The 20,489-nt window shown below is 39.5% G+C and overlaps 1 protein-coding gene across 3 annotated transcripts in view; it reads left to right on the forward strand.

The window, feature by feature from the left end:
• The first annotated feature begins 508 nt into the window (after positions 1-508).
• PDE5A (phosphodiesterase 5A) overlaps positions 509-20,489 on the forward strand; it is a 99,610-nt gene continuing 79,629 nt past the window's right edge. Inside the window, exons 1-3 of one of the 3 annotated variants that reach the window (XM_058193601.1) lie at positions 509-1,100; positions 14,630-15,206; positions 18,997-19,086. In XM_058193601.1, coding sequence (XP_058049584.1) covers positions 997-1,100; positions 14,630-15,206; positions 18,997-19,086 — 771 coding nt within the window. In that variant the 5' untranslated portion in view covers positions 509-996. Of the gene's footprint in view, positions 1,101-2,679; positions 2,800-14,629; positions 15,207-18,996; positions 19,087-20,489 lie in introns of those variants that run through there. The other 2 variants (XM_058193600.1, XM_058193602.1) reach the window with 2 other exon arrangements.

Consider the following 20,489-nt stretch of genomic DNA (forward strand, 5'->3'; position numbering starts at 1 on the left):
GATTCCTGCAACACTGTCAAATAATTAATACTAAGACTGTATTATTATTATCTCTTCCTTCCTAGTATCTATCTCTTGCCATTTATTACAATAACCATACATATACATAAGTCGCTTGTATCTTTCAATTTATACTGTATTTATTTGTTTCCTGGTATGATTTGATAGCTTATTAATTAACTTGTTGATTATCACCAAGTGTTGTATCTTTTTATTCTGGATGAATGTATTTTGTTCTCCTTATGTACACTGAGAGCATACACACCAAAGACAAATTCCTTGTGTGTCCAATCACACTTGGCCAATAAAAGAATTCTGAAGAGGAAAGTAGGTGACTACTTTGAAGGATGCTACAGCAGCATATTTTTGGACCTGTCCAAAGATTAGATTAGAGACTCATTGAGGTCTTTACTCACTTGATGACTTTAATAGTTAACAGTATTTGATTCGGTGAAACTAACATTTCGCGTTCCTCGTGCCTCTAATAGATCCTGGGTGGAGAAAAATCGATGAACCCAATTTTTCTTCAAGGCACTTTCCGCTTGAATCTAGTTAGTAAAAGGGACCGGGCAGGGGAGAAAGGCAAGGGAAATGGGGCAGAGGCTCGCCTCCTTGCCGGCAGCACCGCGGAGACTCCGGAAGGGAGCGGCTGCCCGAGCCTCTCCTGGCGAGCGCTGCAGCGGGCAGCGAATGAAGGGTGGAGCCGGCCCGCTTACACATTAAGGGCTGCCTGGATCCCAGCTCGCCGGGGAGGAGGCGTAGATTTGGCTTTTCGCCGGCTGCCGCGACCAGGCACCTGGGAACCCCGGCAGCCGGACACAAGCGAGCTTTGGGGGTGGGGTGGGGGGACAGATCCGCGGGACGGGGAGGGGATGGGCGTGGGGCGTGACAGCAAATACGGCGGCGAGGAGGCGGCGCCCCGGCAGCGGAGGTGGCCAGACGGGCCTTGCGGCTGCCTCGTGGGGCAAAAGTGAGCAGGCAAGAGACCCGACGATCATGGAAGGCAGCTGCTGCCACCGCCAGCAGCAAGACGCGGTGGAAGCGTGGCTGGACGATCACGGAGACTTTACCCGCTCTTACTTTGTTCGAAAAGCCACCAGGTAAGCTCAAGGCACCTTCTGGGCGGTGCTGGGGAAGAAGGCGTGAGTGGGTGGGGGGGTGCGGGCAGATGAAGGGGGGCGGGTGGAGAACAATTCATTTCCTCCTTACTTGGAAAAGGAGAAGCAGCAGCAGCGAGGATTTTCCACAAAGCTGAAAGCAGCAAACAAACGGGCGCTCTGTTGCCGAGGCTCGGAGTTCCGCGTGCAAATCGTTTTCTGGGGTTGCGTGTAAACCAAAGGCTGGCCGCTTGGCACGCTTTTTTCCCTCTGTGCCCGGCTCTGTTTGAGATCTTTAACTGGGAGAAAGGCGCACGACCTTTCCCCTTTAAGCGCCTTGTTAGGGACTGCGCGGCAGCGGAAAAAAGAAAAAAAGTGCAGGCTATACCCACGCGCGAAAAATTTATAAGCTCAGCGTTGATGTGCCAAAGTTGGCTCGAGCGCCTCAGTATAACTGGGACTCTCTTCATAGAAAATGCCCGCAGAATCTGGGAAAGCTTCCTTTGCCCACGTCGAGGTTCTCCAGATGTGTTGGAGGACAGCTGGTACCCGAGGCCTGCTGGCTGGGGAGAAGCGGGTTGTGCATCCGAAGATGAGCTGAAAACCCGTCTCCAAGTCCTCTGTAACTGTGTTTTCTAGATTCATCAGGCCAACAACCCGAGCGAGCAGGTCGGATCGTATAACACTTCAACGAGTCGAGTTTCCATTTAGCTCCTAAACCAAAAAAGAGATAGTTTCACACCCTGATTTACTGATCCAATTCATGCTTAGTCGCCACCTAGTATAACATAAAAACCGTATTTTATTTAAGCCTATCCCAGTTTCATGCAGGATTATCTTCCTAATGGGTAAAATGGCAAGAAAAGTCAGACCCAAAAGAAAAAGGGAGGAAGGAAAAGGAGTTAGAGAAAGAAAGAAAAAACTTTTCTGTTAGTATAGGAAGATTTCTGCTTCGCCACCGGCTCACTGGGATTTTGATGGATAGAATAAACGACCTTGAAGGTAACTGTCCTACAGCAAAGGAGAGCGGCTAAAGCTTTTCACTATTGGGGGCACCTATCTTGCGCAGAAAGAAGGCAAAGCCACGGAGAGCCAACGCACTAAAGCCATTAGTCACGAATAGAGCTTCCAGGTGCCGAGGCAGTGGATCGGTGAAAGCCAAATGCTAGGACCTTTGCCCTTTCCTCGAAAGCATCATAGCAGGCTGGGTCCATGGAAGCGGAGCCACCTATTTTTTATTTTATTTTTTTGAAAAAGGACAAAGGGCAGCATCATCTCACCGCTGGTAGGAAAAACCGTGAAGGTCGTTTGTGATCATTTAAGGAGCCGGAGCAATAAAGAAAGATGCTGGTGGCTGAGAAGCTGCGATGCGACCGTAGGGCTGGGGGCGAGGCGGGGTGTCGATCGCCACTTCCTTGCCGTACTTTTGGGAGTTCAGCTCGTGGGGGTGGGGAGTTGTTATCCCGAAAGGAGCCGTTTGCGAAAGAGGCTCGGCCGCCAGGAGGCAGCGCTGCACCGCGGCGGCTCCAAGTAGGCCAGGGCAAGAAGTTATCAGTCGAGGGTGGGGCTGGCGGGGGGGGGGGACGAACTCGAAAGAGGGCTCGGGGAGAGTTTCGTAGAGATCCAAAGCGGAGATCAAAGGAGCTCGCCTGGATTTCTTTTACCTCTAGTTGGACATGCTGCCCTTTGGAGACAAAACCAGGTACTTCGGCGCTGAGGATTGGGCTCGCGCGGCTTCAGCTACTATTTTTAGACAGGGAGTCAGGTTTCAGTTCGGGATAGTTTTCGTTCGAAAGAAAACGGGTTAAGGCGGGTGCGAAGAGAAGCAAAGCTCTTGGGTGGCTTTGGCGGGGCCAAAGCAAAATAAAGTCTTACCGGCCGTAGCGAAGCCCACCTTCTGATCGCCTCCGGACTTGTCTCTCGGCTCCCCCATCTCCAGCGGATGCCACCATCTGCTCCAGCCCCCTCGGCTTTCCCGGCCACTTAATGGAGATGGATGGGGTTTGAATGAGTTTTGACGCCCAATGCGCCTCTCCATCTGAGATGGTGTGGTAAGACGAGAGGTTTCCATTAATTATTGACTCGCAGGTTGCATGGGTCGCTTGCCTTCCCGAAGCCCATCTGCGGCCCATGAAATCTTTTTCCCTTTTCCCCCCATACTTTGCCTACTCTCCTTTAAAAAGGAAAACAGAATCGAAGCAGGTACGATGCCCTCTGCTCTCTCTAAGAGGGATCTAAAACAAAAACCCAGAATGGAATAAAACCCGCCATAGGTATCCCACACTTATCCTGCAGCACTTTACTTATTTAAGAACCTGCACTCTTGTACATAATTTGCAGTTTCAGCCCAGAGCATTTAAATATATATATCTTGACGACAAATATAACAGATATGGTAGAAGTTACTGTCCCATAGGATTTGGTATAGGAGGGAGGGGTAGTTGAACTGAGCAAGAGGAAAAGAATGAAAATGCTTGAAACCAGCATTGCAAAATGCTGGTGTTTTAGGGTAAGAAAGTTATATATATGCTTTTAAAAATACAAACATTAATCAAAACTGAGTAGCATTGTCATCTAAAAATTAATAATTCGTTACAAGCTAGAATGTAGACATTAATTTTTTGTTACTGCTGCAGGTTCCAGAGCCCAGATTTCATGCATAATAGTACATATAAAAATTATAACATTTGCAAGCTATAACCACAAACATGAAGACGGATGTTCTTTGGTTCTGATGTCAGTTAAATATGAAGTGCACCCTATTATATTATAAGTATATATCTGGTTTATACATAACTTGCTATGTCCACAGTGTTGATATATTCCAACGAATATTATGTAGTTTATGTGGCAATGGCTATTCTTAGTGTATGCATAATAGCTAGGGTAGCAGATTTTGATTAGTATATTAATTGATGGAATGTTCATTAATGAGTGAGGAATATTTTTTAATCACTGAATTTCATGGACACACTTGTCATATTTAATTAGACTATTGCAGCTGTACAGAATGGATATTAAATACTATAGATATCTTTTCTTCTAAAAATAGGCACATTTTCTTTCAGTTCTTCCAGTATTTGCAATAGTAGCAATAAGGTAATGTAATCAATTCATCTAATTTATAGACTGCCTAAAAGATAATGATTCATGAACTGACATATCTTTATTATTAGTTGTAATTATGGCACTTTGGTATACTGTTTATACTATTATACAACAGAATCAAGTGCCAAATTTTGTATTTGTGCTAGTATTTTTTTAGCGTATATATATGTCATTCTTTTAAAAATGTATTTTTTGGTGACAGAGAAGGTCCATTTATAACAGTTTTGAGAAATATCAGTTTTTCAAACAAATAACTTCATATATGCATTGACCCCTGAATACAAATTCTTTAGTACCATTTACTGTCATGTAAAAAGTATGAGGAACACAATCTTATGCATGTGATTTTGTTGTGTTCTTTATTAGTTTGCAGTATAAGAATCTTAAATGTAGTCTGAGCAAATAGATACTCCTATGTATACTTGGAATTAGATTGATTTCTTTTTAAAGTAATAATCATGAATATATGGGTTTTTTAAGGCCATGAATCATTTTATGTTTTTAAGAAAAAATTATAATGGGGTGGAGGTTACACAAAACACAATACCATATATGTGATAGGCCTCAGTTTTTACTCTCTGGATGTTTGAAACTAGCCTGACACTGTACTTTGTGCATTCAGTAAAGTCTTTTTTTGTTTATTTGTTTTTAAGAGGAGAATAACTTCGATGGAAATTAAAATTTCAAATCTCATTTTGCAAATTTATACCTGTTGAAACCTGGAAAAAATAACATTGACGTGCCTAAGAACCTGCTTAACAAAACTTAGTTTTTATAAAGGGAGAGTTTGGGTTGCATTGATATCAGAGTTGTACTAAAGTTCAGATTATATAAATATATTGTGTAATGGCACTTCTCAGAGGTATACTTTCTGAAGAGATTGTGTATGTGCAGTACTGTAAATATAAAATGGTGTGATCAGATGATTATTGGGATTTAGGATCTCAAAATAAATTCATGGGTGACAATATTCAGTGTTAATACCCTTAAAACTTAGAAGGAATTATGCCTAACTTTTTAAAAAGTATTCAAGTGCTTTGATAAATATTTGTATCATGACTCTTTAAAGGGAAAATATGCCTAAAATATCGCTTTTCTTTGATGAAAAAATAATATCTGATTATTTCACTTCTTAATAAGAAAGTGAATAATTACATATCTTAGTACAGGAAAATTAAAGATCATTTTAGTACTGAAGATGTCAACTTAGAAGCTATAGTATTAATAAGTAATTATGCAACATCCTAATTTTATCATTTTCCTAGCAATATGTTAGTATGAAGATATTTTAAAATACAGAATAGGTATGCAATATGGTTCAGAATTCTGAGAGTATCAAGTTGTTGGTTAAGAAACAAGTTACCCAGGGGATAGTGATGCTATTTTAAAGGGTTATGTTTAAAGTTTTTTATAACTTAAATGTTATGATGTTTTCAAGGGATGAGTTGCAGGGCATTAATATGAGAAAGACATATTTGCAGTATGAAAGATTTTATTAGAAGCTATATGCTGCTTTGTGAAGTTGTATGATGTTTAATATACATATACATAATTTTCCATATTCCAGTGGGAATACTTTTCATAGTGGAAGATGAATTTTCCAGTCAAATGTAGCATCTGTGCAGCTCATCTTTTGTGACTTCTGTCTAGTATGCAAAAGATCTAGTGTGTCTATATGCAAAAGATCTCTTATCAGTTTTATATCCCTTCCAGATAATAATATTTGACAGTGGTTTCCATGCTCATACATGACAGGTGGAAAAATTCATGCGATTTTGTCTGTGGAATTACTTTTGTTTGGATATTGTGATGTTCCCTTTTTAGTTTGCTTCTAAAAACTGTCAGGTTGGGACAGCTGTGTAAATAAGTGTGTGAAGTAGATTGGGCTAAAAGACTGCCCAGGGTACAACTGATAAATATTTGAATCCTATCTTTTGCATTCTATGAATAAGTTTGTCCACAGCAGTGAAATGAAATGAATGAATGAAATAAATGAAACAAGAAGCCAAATTCACTTAACCAGCATGTGACTAACTTAAGAACTGCAGTCACTCACTTAACGGCGGCAAGAAAGGTCATTAAACGGGGGCAACATTCACTTAACAACTAAATGATAAATATTTGAATCCTATCTTTTGCATTCTATGAATAAGTTTGTCCACAGCAGTGTCTAAATGAAACAATATTGGATAAAAAGTGACTATTTTTATTTCAGATTTGCAATAAGATTTAATTTGGTTGTATTCTTTAGTCTTCCATCCCCCAGAGCTCTAATTAATCTTGTCACAAGATCTCTAGCCAGAAAAAAAACACCATAATTACAGCAGAATTGCTCTGTAGTATAATAACTCTTCTTCTTCCGCTATAAACGTGGATTTCAAATAAATCTATATGATAGTATATGTTTTAATTTTTTTTAAAAAAATCATCAGAAGATTTAAAGGTGGGTCTAGATTGAGTAACAGCATTTATGCTAAGAGGGTCTATTGATGATACAAGAGAAGCAAATGTGATCCTGCTAACAAGTTTCACAACAGATTCTTCCTTCTGCTTTGACAGTTGGCCAAATGTGTCATAAGTTTTAATAAGCCACACTGAACTGAATTTTTAATTCCAAAAAAATAAGGTTGGCCTGTGCCTGAAAGCTAGTTTCATAAATGCACATACTTAATGGTTAGCTTGATTCTATTAATGTAGGTCTCTTGAGATTAGCTCATGCTGGCCTAGATCAATCTTTCCCAGCCTTGGAGAGAGGGATCCTGGAAGTGAAGTCCTTGTATTCAGCCCATAGGCCATGTTCTGCCCACTCCTGATGAGCAGTGTTGAAATAAGAAACAAAATGTTTTCCAGCCTCCTGATCCATCATTCCCTCTCAGAACAACTTATATTTGGTAACTCTTAAGCTTTGTTTTACTTTTCCGATATTTTGAGCATGGGATCAGAAGGCAATAAAAATAGAAGAGTAAATAAATCTGGTTATTTTGTTTGCCGTCTTGACTTCTCCGTTTCTGTGGTTTTACTACGTTTGTCTCAATACTTACAATGAAAAATCCTTACTATTGCTAAACTACTATCCTTGCATTCTTTATAATTAGATCTTAAGGCATATAAGTTAACTTGCTAGGTGGCTGAAAATAACAATTTAACAGAAGGACACTTTTTAAGCTCTTGTTTTAACAAACAGATCATAATGTTTGCCTGAAATAAAAATAAAAGCTGGCAAGAATCAATAATTAATAATTTTATACAAAAAGAATGTAGTACTGACTTTAATTTGACTCTGGTTAATGTAATGTTCATTGGGGCAACTGTCAATTTTTAATGTTGTTTTAAATTAAATAAAAGCTTCAGTTGCTTCCTTATTTGAATGTTGATGTGTATATTGTCAAACACACAAATTACAGTGCAATTCAGCTGGTGACATTTCCAAATTCATGCTTTTGACTTCTTCCTGTTTCATCTGCAGAAGATAGGAAGAAACCAGACACAACATAATCAAATTCTTTTGGGGTAAAGAGATTATATATGTGGTTTCTTAGCCTGTAATATTGGAATGCTAAGTATTTACAAATATATCTGGTTGTGACACTAATACAGCTAATCTTGTGATATGTGATGTTATTTTATTTTGTTATACTTAATGCACAGGGTAAAACAATCTCAGATTAAATCTCTCCAGGACTGAGTTGTTGTACATCAATAAATACCCAGGAATATTACTTCCAATATTTTCTCTGTACCAGGTCATGTTCTCCTGAAGAAGTTGGTGCATGGTTTTGGGAGATTCTCTTGGATTTATGGCTAATGCTTAAAAAGCAGGTGGAAGCTGTGGCCAGTGATAATCCTTCTTAAACCAGGATGCTCTGGTGTGAGTAATTCATGCTTTGATCACTACTTGATTGGCTTACTATAAGTTGCTCTATGTATTAATAGGGCATCCACCTCTAACAATGATTTACAAGTTACAGCTGGTTCAGAAGGTGGCAGCAAAACGGCTGATGGATCAATTCAATCATGGCAGTATTAATTCTCTCATTAAGTCACTGTGCTGTTTGTTAACAATTGGTAACAACCTATGAAGATTAAACAAATGAATATCTGGTAACTCCAAGCACTACCTTGCCAGAATTAAGTTTGCCTATCTGGTGAGAAATATTGCAGGAAGGTCCAAGAGTCTCTCTCTGCTATGAAGTGAACAGGACACGATTAAAACAATCCTTTTAATCTTAATTCTTTATCTCTATTTTATGGAATGTAAAGGTCTTTCCTTTGTCATTTGTACAAGTGTTTTCAAGAAAGTTTTATTTCAGTGAATGTTTTAATTGAGTGGGCTAGAAACCATGCAAAATAAATAATAAAAAAAGAAGATAGCATCAAGTCGGAAGCAGATTTCAAAATCACACAAAAATAAAACTAAATTTCAGCCAACAGTAAGAGAATGCAATAAAAGGCACTTTTAAACCAGAAGAACTACAAGCGCTTTTTGAAGTGGTGAATACAAAGATTTTTACCTTGTAGTGAATTGAGCAATGTAACCATTGCTATCCAATGTGCTATTAGTTTTAAACTTTCAATGTTTGGTACTGTCAGATTAAGAATAGGGTCTCTATGTTAGAAGAAACATTCAGTGTTAATGCACTGAGCAGATCTCCCAAAGTTCAGTTTAATTTTGGTGTCCCTTATTACTAATTGTTAATAAGTACTACATAAATATAAGCCTTGTTGCTAGAAAGGTGGATTGAGCTATCATGAGAAAGGAATAGCACACTGAGAAAAAAAATATTTTGTTTTTATTCCTAAAATCAGTTTATTTAAAAGTTAGAGTTGACTGATGACATTTATATAAATGTCAAAACTCTAGGGAGGGGAATATGTCAGCTTTCCCCACTGGAAAACATCTGGTTAAAGCTACAGTTCTTCATATTGATATAATGGAATAAACTCCACTGAACTTGGCAAGATATATTATGGTTAGGCATGCATTGTATTTCCTAGTGAAAAGACAGGTTTTCTTTCTTCTTTTGTGTTTGTAAAATTTGTAAAGTATTATGTTTAGGTTATGTTTAGGTCAAACTGATTTTTCTGGCTGTAAATTAACCATAGCTGAATAATACCAAGCAGAGAAAATTGAAAGTATCAAGTTGATAAATACTTGGCTCAATTTTAAATAGTTTTGTTATGTGAGAATAAAAGACAGAAATCCATATTAATCTAGTTTAGTTTGACCTATTACAAATTGGGAAGAGTATTACGGGTCTCTCCAGCCCTATCTGATTTTATTTTCCCAATTTTAAAGGGAATACATATACTGGTATATATGTATAAACGCAACATATTCTTTTTGTTGTAATAGATGAATAGTGTTTCTGATACCATAATTACTGGCCTATATAGATTCCTCCTCTAATATTCGAATTCTCTTCTAGCTTCCTCTCTGCATGGTCGTATCAGTTGAGTACCTTCATATTTACAGAAGGCAAGAATCCTGTTTGGTTATAACTTTTTATTAAAGAAAGCAGAGGATGATTTATTGTCTTATAGGAAGGGAAAAAATCCATCTTTAGTGAGCATCATATTCCTACCCACATTCACCCCTAAAATTTGGCACAAATGAACTAGAACTCAGCTCCAGAAAGCCTGGGTATCAGTTAGTACTATTCTCTGCCCCTAACAAACCACAAACTTTTTGTTTCTGTGGAAGCTTATGTCTAACTACAATCTGCAAAGTTGGCAAAAAAAAGTTCTGAACAATCAGACCTTGTAAGATTCCTGGATTCCAAGACCTGTACTTTGAGAAGAAGCAGATTGAATCCCATAACAGCAGTCAGTTGTACGTTATTCATGCCTTCGACATGACCTGAGTTTAACTCATAGAATCATCTGTTACAATGTCCTTCCTGTTAAAGACTACTTCAGCTTCAATCGCAACAATACACGAGCACACAATAGATTTAAGCTTAATGTGAACCGCTCCAATCTTGATTGCAGAAAATATGACTTCAGTAACAGAGTTGTTAATACTTGGAATAAACTGCCTGACTCCGTGGTCTTTTCCCAAAATCCCCAAAGCTTTAATCAAAAACTGTCTACTATTGACCTCACCCCATTCCTTAGAGGTCTGTAAGGGGCATGCATAAGAGCACCAACGTGCCTACTGTTCCTGTTCTAATGTTCCCTTTGATTGTATCCAAATTTCATATAGTTATTTCATGCTTATGCTTATATATATATGCTTATATATCGTATTGTTATTTCATGCTTATGCTTTTATATACTGTTGTGACAAATAAATAAATAAATAAATAAATAAATAAATAATTCCGGAAATAGCTTTAATAATAGCATGCTTGGTATACATATTACAGCAGAAAGATATACATCTGTATGTAAATTATCATCTTTCACTTCTGAATTTAGCAATTCAAAGCTTCTATCATGCTTCTCCATAGAGCTATCACTAAGGATTTTTCCTTGCATAATTAAGTGCTGTGACCCTTCTAAATTCATTCTTTATAAACAGATTCTTAGCAAAACGTAGACATGTACAGAAAAACTGTTCAGCCAAACTTTCTGGCAACCAGAATAACACCATTTCACCTCTCTTCCTTGTTTTCACTCTTGTCCAAATGAAATCTTGTAGACCTGGACAAAGGTTCACTTTGACAAAGTGATTCAAGCTATAGTGGTGACCTGATTCACTTTGCCATAGTAAAGAATCTACCTATTTCAACTTAACAAATTTAACCCTTTGCTACACGAGAAAGCTGTTTTCTGCCTTCTTGCCCAATGCTGTCTAAAGTGCTTTCAGATTGGTTTGCTCTGGGATTACACACAGCTTTCATTGAAGCTGCTCAGCTTGGATATATTTAGTTCATACAAGGGTTCTAGGTTAGGCACTTTCATTGCAACCCATTCTGAAAATATGACTAACTAAAAGACATACTGAATACTGAAATCCAGTGCTCCGAAAGTACGATCTCCACTATTTTTCCATGCAACTTGAATAAATAGATGTATGCTAAATAAATAAATATGTAAATAACTAGAATGTGAATAATTGCCACTGGCAATACATTCCACTTTTATTTATTTATTTATTTATTTATTTATTTGATTTCTATACCGCCCTTCTCCCGAAGGACTCAGGGCGGTGTACAGGCAAGAATAAAACAGACGGTACAATATACAAATTTAAAATGCAGTTTAAAAACTTATTTTAAAATTGGCCTGAGAAATAAAATATGTAATAAGCTAAAAAACCCCATTTAAAATTAGTTAATAAGAATTTAAAAATTTGTTAAAATCAATTTAAGCCAGCCCCGCGCGAATAAAAAGATGTGTCTTCAGTTCGCGACGGAATGTCCGAAGGTCAGGTATTTGGCGTAAACCCGGGGGAAGTTCGTTCCAGAGTGTGGGAGCCCCCACAGAGAAGGACCTTCCCCTGGGGGCCGCCAGCCGACATTGCTTGGCGGACGGCACCCTGAGAAGTCCCTCTCTGTGAGAGCGTACGGGTCGGTGGGAGGCATGTGGTAACAGCAGGCGGTCCCGTAAGTACCCAGGCCCTAAGCCATGGAGCGCTTTAAAGGTAGTAACCAACACCTTAAAGTGCACTCGAAAGGCCACAGGTAGCCAGTGCAGTCTGCGCAGGAGGGGTGTTATATGGGAGCTACGCGGAGCTCCTTCTATCACCCGCGCAGCTGCATTCTGGACTAACTGAAGCCTCCGAGTGCACTTCAAGGGGAGCCCCATGTAGAGAGCATTACAATAATCCAAGCGAGAGGTAACGAGCGCATGAGTGACCGTGCACAAGGCATCCCGATCAAGGAAGGCGCAACTGCGAACCAGGCGAACCGGGTGGAAGGCCCCCCTGGAGACGGCCGCCAAATGACCTCCAAACGACAGCCGTTCATCCAGGAGGACACCTAAGTTGCGCACCCTATCCTTTGGGGCCAATAACTCGCCTCCAACAGTCAGCCGCGGCTGCAGCTGACTGAATCGGGGTGCCGGCATCCACAGCCACTCCGTCTTGGAGGGATTAAGCTTGAGCCTGTTTCTCCCCATCCAGACCCGTCGGCTTCCACACACCGGGACAGCACTTCAACAGCTTCATTGGGGTGGCCTGGGGTGGAGATGTACAGCTGGGTGTCATCAGCGTACAGCTGGTATCTCACCCCAAAGCCACTGATGATCTCACCCAACGGCTTCATATAGATGTTGAACAGAAGGGGCGAGAGAATCGACCCCTGCGGCACCCCACAAGTGAGGTCCCTCGCGGTCGACCTCTGCCCCCCTGTCAACACCGTCTGCGGCCGGTCAGGGGGATAGGAGGAGGACCACCGATACACGGTGCCTCCCACTCCCCATCCCCCCCACCCGCGCAGCAGGATACCATGGTCGATGGTATCAAAAGCCGCTGAGAGGTCTAATAGGACCAGGGCAGAGGAATAACCCCTGTCCCTGGCCCTCCAGAGATCATCCACCAATGCGACCAAAGCTGTCTCCGTGCTGTACCCGGGTCGGAAGCCGGACTGGAACGGGTCTAGATAGACGGCTTCATCCAGGTATTGGGGTAGCTGTCGCGCCACAGCACTCTCTACAACCTTCGCAACAAAGCGAAGGTTGGAGACTGGACGATAATTACCCAAAATAGCTGGGTCCAGGAGGCTTCTTGAGGAGGGTCTCACCACCGCCTCTTTCAAGGCGGCAGGAAAACCCTTCCAACAAAGAAGCGTTGATAATCTCCTGAGCCAGCCTCGTGTCACCTCCTGAGTGGCCAGTACCAGCCAGGAAGGACACGGGTCTAGTAAACATGTAGTGGCGTGAAGCCTCCCCAACAACCTGTCCACGCCCTCGGGAGCCACAGGGTCAAACTCATCCCAAATGGACTCAACAAGACGTGTCTCCTCTCCCTCGCCTGGATCATCCCAATTTCGGTCCAGACCATCCCGGAGCTGAGCGATTTTATCGTATAGATAACCACTAAACTCCTCAGCACGTCCCTGCAACGGGTCATCCTGCACCTCCTGATGAAGGAGGGAGCGGGTCACCCGAAACAGGGCGGCCGGGCGGTTATCTGCCGACGCAATGAGGGTGGAGGCATATGAGCGCCGCCCTCATTGCCACTAGGTAGGTCCTAGAATAGGACCTAACTAGTGTCCGATCAGCTTCGGAACGGCTGGACCTCCAGGTGCTCTCTAGACGTCTTCTCCGGCGTTTCATCTCCCTCAGCCCCTCGGAGAACCAAGGGGCCAAACGAGATCTGCGCCGGGTCAGAGGTCGCAAAGGCACGACACGGTCCAAGGCCCCAGCCGCGGCCCACTCCCAGGCCGTAACTAGTTCCTCAGTCGTGCCGTGGGCCAGATCCTCAGGGAATGGCCCAAGCTCCGTCCGGAACCTCTCAGGGTCCATCAGGCGCCTGGGACAGAACCACCATATAGGTTCCGTCTCCCTGCGATGGTGGATGGCATAATATAACATATTAATATAGTTTGATGTAGTAATTAAGACACCAGGTTTAGAAAGCAGGAGACCATGAGTTGTAGTCTCTCCTTAACCATAGCTGGGTGAATTCTCTCTCTTGGCCCAATCTTCCTCACAAGGTGGTTGTTGTGAGGAAAATAGGAGAATAAAACAGTGTTGGATATGTTGATTACCTTGTGCTATTTGTAAAAATAATAAGAGCAGGATACAAATAAATAAATGAAACAAAAATAAATAAAAACATTTGGTAGGTTTTGCATCATATCTTTAGATTAGTAGGAATAATTAAAGCCAACATGCTTTATATCTTGGCTGTTATTTTATGTCTGTAATCTATTATATTTCTCAATTTATTAGGAATAAGAAGGATATGTATATATGAAATTAAATATGTAAAACTAAATAATTCAATTTGATGTGAAACTGCATCTTGCTTATGAAGCATATGTTTCTCAGGTGTTGATAAGCATATGTTTATCAGGTGTTGATAAATTGGTTTCCACCAGCAGGGGTGTCAAACTGGGCCGGATGCATCACATGCAAGCCACACCCACCTCAGTTTTACAAAGGGGGAAAAAGTCATAGTGTGCAACGTGACAGCAATGTGATGCCGCACGTTTGACATCTGTGCTCTGTCAGCTAAAATAATTTTTAAAAACATGAAATATCTTGAGATTTTAAGTTTTCAATGGTCATCTACAATATTTCATGGGATGCCAAAATCTTTCAATGTTTTGATGACTGATTTTTTTACCCAGGCCAATTTTGTCACCAAGGGCTTCAGAGATATTGCTAGCTTATGTTAAACATTCAAGACAGTCTCTAAGTTAGTTTTAAATAGACAACATCCTGAGGAAAAGGATATGGCTGTACAGATGTGCTTCTTTTCTTAGTGTCACTACTACCGATTATCTTCTTATTTACTCTATTCTTCTCTTATGCAGAGAGATGGTCAATGCATGGTTTTCTGAGAGAGTTCATACTATTCCAGTGTGCAAAGAAGGGACCAAACATCACAGTGAAGCTTGTTCTTGTTCTGCACGGACTGAAAGCACTAATTCCACACCACCAACTAGGAAGATATCTGCTTCTGAATTTGACAGACCTCTTAGGCCCATCGTTATCAAAGATTCTGTTGGAACAGTGAGCTTCTTGTCAGATACTGAAAAGAAGGAACAAATGCCTCTCCAATCTCGGACACTTGGAACCAATGCAGGGGATCAATGCTCAAGACTCTTAGAACTGGTAAAGGATATTTCTAGTCACCTGGATGTCACAGCCCTTTGTCATAAAATTTTCTTGCACATCAATGAACTCATAGCTGCTGATCGGTATTCCCTATTTCTGGTTTGTGAAGACAGTTCCAATGAGAAGTTTCTTATCAGCCGACTCTTTGATGTTGCAGAAGGTTCCACCTTAGAAGAAGCTTCAAACAACTGCATCCGCTTGGAATGGAATAAGGGAATTGTAGGCCATGTGGCAGCCTTTGGCCAGCCTTTGAATATCAAGAATGCCTATGAGGTAAATAAAGGATGCTTGCATGTGGTGTACATGTGTGAATGTTTTTATGTAGAGAGGCTGCTTTTTAAATAGATTAGAGCAGGAAAAACACACAACACATATAAGGAAAGCTATACTGACCAAAAGCTGCTTAGTCCAGCATCATGTTTTTACAGTTGTCAATGGGAAACCACAAGTAGGAAAGGGGAACAAAAGTACTCCTTTAGTTGCATTCCCCCAGCAACTGGTAATCACCGGTTCATTTTTACCAACCTCAGAAGTATCCTTCCTTCTAGAAGCCACCAAAAGCTTATTTTTCATGCATTTAATAACTCCCTTTTAAGTTGTGCAAGTTTGTAATAACGTTACAATGTTATATTTAAATAAATATCATTTATTTAAATAGTTTAAAATACTCTTTATTACAAATTATTCCTAAAGTGAATTTCAAATGTCAGTTGTAATACAGACAATTTCTTCTCTAATGTTTTACAACATCTGTTCTCATCAACCAGCCACTGTTGAAGTGATATATAACCTATCCTCATTGTTACTGTATCAGTGTAACAATGGCTGGGTGACACTAGAAGGTGCTATAAATCAAGGTGAAGAAATGACCAAAGACTTAGCTCTCAGGTTTCTAATCTAAAACAAAGGGCACCCAAGAATAATGGAACGAAAAAAAGAAAAAGAAAGGGGGGAAATCCCACAAGGCACCAATTATTTATATTATTATTATTAACATTAAAAGAATGACTGTTAGCTAGCTAACAGTTCAGGAGAACTAAATGCAGATGGCCTCTTAAGTAAAAGTAATCAAATAACAGTGCTTTTCTTTCTTTTGGTGTATAGCCTTAAGAATGTAAGAATAGTATTGGGCAAATAAGTACATTCATGGAACCACAAGCAGTGGAAGTACTTCTTCTCTTTCATTGTTTATTTATTTGTTTGTTTGTTTATTCAAGGCATGTTGTTCCCCAGCAGATGATATATCCAGAAGATACAGGAATTAAAACTAATAGATATTGATAAAGTAATCATCTAATTTCTAAATGGATAGTTTAACCGATTTGCCTTAATCATACTTCTTCTGAATCTCCCTACATTTAGTTTCAGTGAGAAATTCCAAGTTCTAACATGGTGTGAGGTGAAGAAAAACATCTCCTGATCTGCATTTTTCAAAGCCTTTACTATTGTATGTACCCACCCTATAATGTCCCTTTTAACTTTACTTTTGGCTAAAATCCCTATGGATTACATCCAATCATTTTGGCTGCCCTTTCTTATACTTTCTATTGTCCTCAGTCTCCTTCAATTGAGGTTTGTTGGAACAAAACTCCTGATCTACTTTCTTGATGCTCAGATTGTTTGGAATACTTCTGTAATGACAGTGACCCAAACTGTACTTATTTACAAACTGTACTTATATATAAACTGTATTTATGTGTGTCTGCTCAATTCTAATTACCCTGTTGTTCCATGATGTTCCCCAGTTGTTCTCTGATACTCCCCAGCATGACTTAATGTTTTTGATAGTAGACAGTGTAAGTGAATTGATTTACTAGAGGTCCAAATTTCTGTCCTTAAACTCTATAAATATAAATTCACCCTAGCCCTGTTTATGCTGAGCAAAATTTATCTCACGTGCTATGTGCTGGCCCTTCCTCTTCTAATGATCTCACAGGATTGCATATCACTAAATCTTAGTTGTTCTAGTTAAATACTATGTTCTTTTAGAAGTAATGGGTCTCCCTGGCATAGCAAGAAGTGCAATTCTTCTACTCAAGATGATCTGGTCCTCCTCTGCATGGTTTATATTTCACATTAGGCCTTACACAAAAAATAATTGGGCGACGTACAGTATATAGATGCAAATATGACATCTGCTATTAAACCATAATCTCTACAGATGTTAATTTTATGTTGTTCTCAAAATACATAAAATTATGTATTTTATGTATTCTATAGAATACATAATAGAATAGCACTACGGTACATGACTGAAATAGCCCATAACCAACACATCACAAGTGTTTTCTCTGCACAACTTTTTAACAGCTTTTATTTATTTGTAAAATTAAACAATCCACATAAAATTACTGTTGAGGGTGACTTTCTGGGAAATTTGGTTCAGAACATTTGCTTTGATGAAGTCTGAATACTTTTATCTGGTAGCTTTGAAGAATACAAAACATTGACAGAAGAATTCTTTGTAATACGAAATTAAGCCTTCCAAAAGAAGTGATAAGATATTTTAAGCCAAATACCCATTCAAGACTTTTGGCATTGAGAAGGAAAGGGACTAAATGGAGTACATATGTTCTTATTTCATAGAAAAAAAAGTTTGAATGCCCATTAGCCTATCAATTGGGAGCCTTTTGTACATTAGCTATTAATCGGAATAAATGTTGAGTTTAGATCTACAAAATGATCTAAATGTGGTAAATTTGCAATTGTTTTGTTAATGAAAAATAAAGGTTAGACATTAATAAAAGAAGCTATCAATTTTCCAAATTTTGAAGGGCCAAAGAAAGCATTCGTACTAGTGTGTTTGAACTGTGTCAATTCAGATTCTCCCCAAGTGTCACATTATGACTCTAGAATCAATTTAAGACAAGTTTTTAGAACTGTTTTTCCTCAGTGGATTGTTTGAACATTTCTGTGGCTGTCAGTGTATCTTTGTTATATTTAGTATTTTTTTTACTTTAATTTAAAATGAAAGACCGTTAAGTACATCTGCAGCTCATATTTTATTTTATTTTTCTCTTTAATACTGACCAACTAAAAAAATAGGGAATTTAAGAGCACACTGTCAAAAAAATAAGCTTTAACTGAGAATGGGAGATTAATAAAGTGGATGAGCAGTGTATTATGCAAGTCAGGTACACTTATTCTTGCTTACTCTGCAGCTTTTTTTACTGATGGTTTGAATAGATTGTGTGAGCCACTGATGGAATGATGGCCCCTGGATCTCAGTTTGGAAACCTACCGTTTGAAAGATTATCTGCAGTTTAGTTTCCATTTTTCAAGAATACAGAGGAGAGATTCTTGATAAGCAGAAAACTTATTTCCTTTGGGACCTTCAGAAAATAATCAGTCAGCTCAGGGTTGAAATGAGAGGTCTTTGGTGGCCTCTGAGCAGGGTGCTATTCAGCAGGTTCTGACAGGTTCTGGAGAACCGGTAGTGGAAATTTGGAGTAATTTGAAGAATCGGCAAATACCACCTCTGGCTGGCCCCAGAGTGAGGTGAGAATGGAGTTTTTGTAATTTCCTTCCCCCAGGAGTGGGGAGGGAATGAGGATTTTGCAGTATCCTTCCCCTGGAATGGGGTGGGAATGAAGATTTTGCAGTATCCTTCCCCTGCCATGGCCATCAAGCCACGCCCACCACAACACACCATGGCCACCAAGCCATGCCCACAGAACCGGTAGTAAAAAAATTTGAATTCCACCACTGCCTCTGAGCTTGGTTGTTTTCTTACTGACTAGCACTGATGATGTTACCTAGTTTGGGTAATGAACTGAATACAAGAAAACATAAAAATCAAATAAATAAATAAATAAATAAACAAGTATAGAGAGCATCAAAGACCTGCCAAAGTAGACTTTGTACAGACCTTTAGAGGGATTTTTTTTTTTAAGAAGACAGAAATTCCTAAATATGTTGAATCTTCTTACAGTCTGTCTCAGAATGGAAATATAATTTTCAGGAAGAATTGTTAGTTAGATATCCCACGGTTTTATAAAATAAGTAAATAGGAACAATTTTTGAAAAAGTGTATGCACAATTACATATTTTCTTTCTTTGCCAGGATCCCCGATTCAATGCTGAAGTGGACCAAATCACAGGCTATAAAACACAAAGCATTCTTTGTATGCCAATAAAGAACCATAGAGAAGAGGTAAATTTGAGCATCTTCCTTTTATCCCATTCTAACATTTCTAGCTTTTGATTCTTTAAACTGTTTGTTCTTTTGTTTACCTTGTTAAAAAAGTTTATTTGCATATATTCCACAGAGTAACTTTTGATCTGCTCCATAAAGTATGAAGAATTGGTATACAGCCAGTTTCTCCTTTCAGTGTTGTCATTTTCCAAATAGCATTAGCCATTTTTGGCAATGTCAGTGGGTCTGTATTTTCGTTCTGTAAATATCCAAGTTTGTTTAATTCATCTTGCCTTTAGTTCAACAGATTTGGCATTCGAGTGTAGTTTTATATAAGTTATTAAGAAATTAGTAGACTACAAATGTGATACAATGAAAAAGGGCTATTTTAGAATCTTCAACATTCATTAGAATATTCCCTAGTAAAACTGGTGACATAAACATATAGCATCATTATCTTCAATGAGGGTCGGAGGGTATCACACACAAATGCTTCTGTGTGAACTAGAATCTTCCTTCACCAGGTTTCCAGCTCACATGGAATCAGCCCTTGAAAAAGCTAGGTTTGTGTTGTAAGCACAGAGACAGTCTTGTCACCTACTTGACCAGCTTTATAGGAAAATGGAGAGCTGTTCAGTGCTTCTCACCTGTTGGATTGAAGCAGTAGTGAGTTCCACTTATCTTTGCTACTGGTTTGGAATTGGGAGTGCATGTGGCGCTTCTACGCATGCGCAGAATCTTCTGCGCATGCACAGAATGTCCATGATGACATCCAGGCGGGTGGGTGGAGCCTCCCACCGCTGCCACTACCAGTTTGCCTGAACCAGGGTGAATCAGTAGAAACCCACTATTGGATTGAAGTCATAAAGGTGACATCAGGTTTTGGTCCATTTGTTAATACAATGATTTCTGTAAATCAGGGGTGTCAGAGTCATGTTGTCATGGTGGTCTCACATGACATATCGGGACTTTTTCCCCTTTTGCTAAACCGGGTGTGGGCATGACCAGGCATGTTATGCATCTAGTCCGCGGGCCGTGAATTTTACAGCCCTCCTGTAAATCATGATGTCAGTATTTTTAATAAAAGCTGTAAACTAAATACTGTTTCAAAATTGTTAAAACAGCAGAAAAGTCCTTATTGTAGAATTATTAATTATTAAATTTTACTTGCTGAAACTGGTCTAGAATAAAATGATTTGATGACTCTGGCACACAAACAGCTTTTTTCTCCTTTGTTCCTGTGGAGATCGGAATGCAAGTGTGAGACTTTCTGGGAAGTATTAGAGAAAAATACTCTAAAATAACAATGTAAATTACCTGGTGCTTTCTTAAGGCACTTTGAAATTTCACTAGGCTAGGCAGTTTTGGTGAGGACTGTGCTTAGTCCATTAGCCAGTCTTTAACATAACATAACATAACAA

The sequence above is a fragment of the Ahaetulla prasina genome, chromosome 8 (genome assembly GCF_028640845.1).
Source record: "Ahaetulla prasina isolate Xishuangbanna chromosome 8, ASM2864084v1, whole genome shotgun sequence".
NCBI lineage: Eukaryota > Metazoa > Chordata > Lepidosauria > Squamata > Colubridae > Ahaetulla > Ahaetulla prasina.